Source organism: Cariama cristata, unplaced genomic scaffold (assembly GCF_000690535.1).
Source record: "Cariama cristata isolate BGI_N322 unplaced genomic scaffold, ASM69053v1 scaffold13886, whole genome shotgun sequence".
Classification (NCBI taxonomy): Eukaryota; Metazoa; Chordata; class Aves; order Cariamiformes; family Cariamidae; genus Cariama; species Cariama cristata.
In genome coordinates, this window is record NW_009620558.1 from 33770 (window position 1) to 38839 (window position 5070).

The window sequence follows — 5070 nt, forward strand, 5'->3', positions numbered from 1 at the left end:
CACTCACAGACCTTTCTTTCTGACTGTATTTTTCAACAGAGAAATGAAAAAAGGATCATCCTGAGCCAGATTGTTTCCATGTACTTGGAAATGCTTGAAAAAACTGACAAGTCAAAGGCACACATCAGGAATATATCTGAGGAGCTCTATACTCTGAGAAACAGTCTTCCTGATGGCTTAAAGAAGATGAAAGACCTCATGGACCTGACAAAGCTCCAGGTAAGGCTCTTCCTCTGCCTCCAAGGTTCATGACACTATATTTTCCAGTTGAGATTTGAGTGTGACTCAAGTCAATAATGTTTCAATAACCCACCTGGTAACTCTCGTCTGGCTCAGTTCACACTGGAAAACCTAATGTTTCCAGCTGCAAGCGCTGCTGTGGGTCTGCGGTGTGGGGTGTCAGCATGGGGGCTGCCCTCCCCGAGTCTTATCGGGGTCTGGCACAGAGGTGGCATCGTCCGCCCACCAGAGCTGCCACTGACACGGCTTTAAAAATTGGCTGGGGAAGTCGTGCCTGGCTACGGCTTGCCTCCATGGGCTTTGGAGGCACTTGGCTTCTCGAGGGAATGCCGGTGACACAAACCACCGATCTCTGCAGAGGTCTGCTGCCAATACCCCGGTGGAGTTACCTGCTTGTGGGTAACTCCTGTATCATCGAAATAACTGCAGAGGAGCTCTGTTTCACAAAATATGGTTGGTCTGTGGTATGTTGCAAACTAGCACAGAGAGTGGAAAACAAAGATCTGTGACAAAGTGGCTCTTTGTTATAGAAATTAGGTAGTAGTTGGAAACTACAGATGTCCATCTGGTTTACCCTGGTAGCAGTGTAGCCTGTAGGATGTGATCAGTAAATAATTATAGCGCTTGGCATGACTTCATTCCGTTTGTTTCTTACTTATAACAGATGAGCGACTTGAAAATTCAACGCAAAGCTGTGAATGAGATGTTCAGCGTCTTACAAAAACTGGTGGAGACTCCAGCTTCTCTCAAAAGGAAAAGGAGCCAGTCTCAGAGGAGGTGCAAATGCTAATGACATCATATGACCTTTTGTACCGAGCTATTGTGCAAATTTTGTAATGATGCACATTTTTTTTATTTCAGTCTTTTTATTGAGATTTTATACATTTATTTATTAATATTTAAGTATTTTAAATAATTATTTATAAAGAAACACCAATCAAAGTATTTATACCTCCTACTACTATATAAGAAATGACCTTGTCTTAAAATCCTGTCTATCTGTTATATGTTTGTTGACCTGAAAATACAGAATGAGGCAATGTTTACCTAGTTTCCATATGGAAATCCTGAAATGACATGATATGGTAACCAGCTTTCCATCTGGTGCTGTCTTGAGAGAGGGATGTTATTAGTCTCATCATTCATCTATTTGTCATGGAGATGCAAACACCAATACGGGGAAGTTTCTGTACTCAGGAAAACACCCATATCTGCTTATTTCTAAGCATATCTGAATCCAAATCAAGCAAATAGACATGCTTAAAGATAAGCAAATGCTGAAGCACTTTTCTGAACTAGGGGATTGATGATTAATTGCTGATAATTATTGTTATGCACTGAAGTTACCAGGAGGCCAGACTACTTAGCAAGTCCAGGAAATATGACTAACTATTGCACTGACTTAACTTCAACTCACTGATTTTGAAAAGTTCTGTATTTTTTTTTGTACTGAATCATTTAAATGTGTCTGATGTAATTTTATTTATTTGGAGGTAGTAGTATGGAAGTTTTTATCTTAAGGACCATATTTTTGTACTTGAACATTATTTAAAACTTTGGATTTCTCAATGGAAAGTTTTTGAAATTTGGATATTAAATTAAAAAAAAAAAAAGTACTCTTGCATATTTATTCACCTGAATCTCTGTGAAAAGTAGAATGCTGATCTTGCTCTATGTTGTCACAAAAGATGGCCCTGCCCAGATATATAAAACCATATTTCTCCTGCTTGTCCAAGATTTGGGAATGGATAATGTTTTTTAAGAAATATGGTAGAAGGGTCTAAAACTCCCAAGCTCTTCAAGCTGTACTTGTGTCTGGATGAGAAGACATAATTTTGCTTATAAGAAGACATTGATTATTTCAAATGTGTTGTTACTCTGATTTAAAATGCTTTCAAATTTCTCTGCATGTCAAAGTTATGGAGCCTAGAAAAGGTCAGCCCATCCGCTGGGCTCTCTGTTGAGTGGGGCAAGCTGGAGGCCTGGGACTGCTTGGGTTTTGGTCAATCTCAGAGACTTGGGCTTGGGCTTGGAGAGAGGAATTGGTGGGGCTTCCAAACTCTCAGATCCTCAGGGATTTATTGAGCAAATTATCTGGGGATGGACTGGTTGGGCTGACTGGGAATGGGGCAAATTTTCCTTGAGATTCCTGCCAACATGGGACCTCGAACTGTCCCCTGAACTTTGGCTGAATCAGCAAATTCCAGAAGTAACACCCCACGGAGACTAAAGTTTAGTTGTAATAAGCCCAATGAGTGTTTTTTTAATTGTTGCAGCCCTTCCTACTGGCATGGGCCCAGCTGTCTCCCCTGGTGTAAGATATCTTCGTTCATACCCTCATTTTACAGTCATAACAAACTGACTCAGTAATCCTGGAGACTTGAACTGATTTTGAAGGAAACAGCTATTCTTGTTTGTACTCATCACAGACATGCGTATGCATGTGACATGCAAATGAAATAACGCTGTGGGATTTCTCTTGTTCCAGGACTAAACACGAGAAGCCTCAGTATGTATTTAACATAGGCAATGTGTCCTCCTGTGCACACGCTCTTTCATGAAGTATTAAAAGAGACTACCTGTCCTTCAGGGAAACAAAATCAGGTGTAGCAACTTCTATTTAAAAAAAAAAATAAAAAGAGGAAAAAAGAAAGAAAAGAAAGACAAGGAAAAAGAAAGACAAGGAAAAAGAAAGAAAGGGAGAAGAAGAAAGGAGAGGAGAGGAGAGGAGAGGAGAGGGGAAGGGAAGGGCAAGGAAGGGAAGGGAAGGGAAGGGAGGGGCAGGGAAGGAAGAGAAGAGAAGAGAAGAGAAGAGAAGAGAAGAGAAGAGAAGAGAAGAGAAGAGAAGAGAAGAGAAGAGAAGAGAAGAGAAGAGAAGAGAAGAGAAGAGAAGAGAAGAGAAGAGAAGAGAAGAGAAGAGAAGAGAAGAGAAGAGAAGAGAAGAGAAGAGAAGAGAAGAGAAGAGAAGAGAAGAGAAGAGAAGAGAAGAGAAAACAGAAGAGAAAACAGAAGAGAAGAGAAGGAAAAATGAAAAAACAAAAGTTTCAGGAAGGTTTCAGGAAAGTTTCCGTTTCAGGAAAGTTAAAGTTTCGTCAGCCATTGGCAGTGAGACAGTGAGTCTCTCCACTAGTCCTGATTAAATCAATATTCTATTTTTTGAATTTAAAGCCAGGACTGGTGAGGAACTCCTTTATTAGACTATAAACTGACTAAAGTCTACAGTCCTTCCATACCTTACAATTAAGGTCATTGCTATACTTCCAACAGAAATAACATTTACCCATCCACTCTGCCTTAGTTACGCGTTACTCAAGCCTGTGCCATTTGCTGTGCTGTGCTGTCCCACGTGCTCCTGCTGTTACCTCATTAAATCTGCCTCAAAACAGCAGGGGTCTGAGGGGAGGTTATTGCTCAGTCACATAATTTCCCAGGTTCTTCTCATCCTACTACTGGGTAGCAGAGGCAGAGAAGTAGGGAGGGAATGAGCCACTGGGAGATGGAGAAACAGCTGGCATTGCTGGCAAAATGTGTTTGTACACTTTGATTTCAGTAGTTCCATGGTTTGGGGTTTTGGTTTTTTTTTTGTTGTTTATTTGTTTGTTTGGGTTTTTGGGGTTTTATTTTCATTTCAAAGTATCTTTATTTCCAGCTGAAAATTTTGAAAGCGTCTTTAAACTTTAGATGTTAAATCAGACACCAGACATTGCAGAGATTCACCAGTGCTGCCATAGTTACCTAACCCCTCAAAGGAATCCAAATAACTTGTTTCTCACATTGGCCTCCCTCTGAGTTTTGCCTACCCAGTGTAAGTCTGAGAGACCCATTTTTACAGGATGTTTAAGATAAACTGCTGAACAAATCATTCCTCACTTTGCTCTGTTAATGTGATAACAGTGTTAGGGAACATCATAAAAATCAGCCTCCACAAGATCACATTTTTTCCCCTCAGTTGTATACCATACAAATGAGGTGAATCACTTTTAACATGAAAACCTGTCATCTCTCACATCCATGGGAGTCCTGCATCTCCTATGTTATCCCTCACTATATCCAAGTGACGAAGGCATTTCCAGCTAAGCTAAATTTAAGTGTGAAATGAATTTTAATGGCTACCCTAAATATTTCCAAAGAGATGCATGACAGAAGTGTTGGACATTTTTACTGAAGGTCAGCGCAATTTTTTCCAGCTACGCAACCTGAGAAAGAGTTAATAGATGTGCATGAACAGGAGTGAAAAGATATTATCTACTATCTAGTAGTTAAAATTAGAAAGGGGAAAAAATCAAAAGAAAAGACAGCATTGTCTCAGAAAGTCGCTGTGGTTTATGCATCACTTCTGCAGTATATTGATTCTGTCCTTACTCTCTATTCCTGCATATTATCAGCACTGATTTTAATCTGCCATTTTATCGCCTTGTCACTCAGTATTTTGAAGTCCTTTAATAGTTCTTTGCAGTCAGACCTCCTCTCTGGTATCCTGAATAACTTAGAAAACTTAATTATGAATATGAATAACTAAGTTAATATGAATAATTTAATACATCAACAAACTCGACTATTTCACAGCTCACCCCATTTCCAAAATTGCTGATGGCTACATTAAATGGCACAGGCCCCAAGCAAGCCCTCTCATGACTGAACCCACTTAACTGCAGAAACCATTCACTAATCCCTACCCCTCATTTCCACCGTAATGGCTTAACTTCTTCAGTAGCTTTATGGTGAGACTCAGCTGAGATTCTTTTGAAGATCCAAGGACATGATGCTATTTTGACTCCCCCTTGTCTGTACTTTCAGTGACTCTTCAGTAAACTCCAGTATAACCAAGAA

At 39.9% G+C, this 5070-nt stretch overlaps 1 protein-coding gene across 1 annotated transcript in view; it reads left to right on the plus strand.

Moving 5' to 3' along the window:
• Window positions 1–1069, plus strand: part of IFNG (interferon, gamma) — a 3828-nt gene extending 2759 nt beyond the window's left edge. The window contains exons 3-4 of the mRNA XM_009701660.1: window positions 40–219; window positions 905–1069. Coding sequence (XP_009699962.1) covers window positions 40–219; window positions 905–1030 — 306 coding nt within the window. The 3' untranslated portion in view covers window positions 1031–1069. The remainder of the gene's footprint in view (window positions 1–39; window positions 220–904) is intronic.
• Window positions 1070–5070: the final 4001 nt, after the last annotated feature.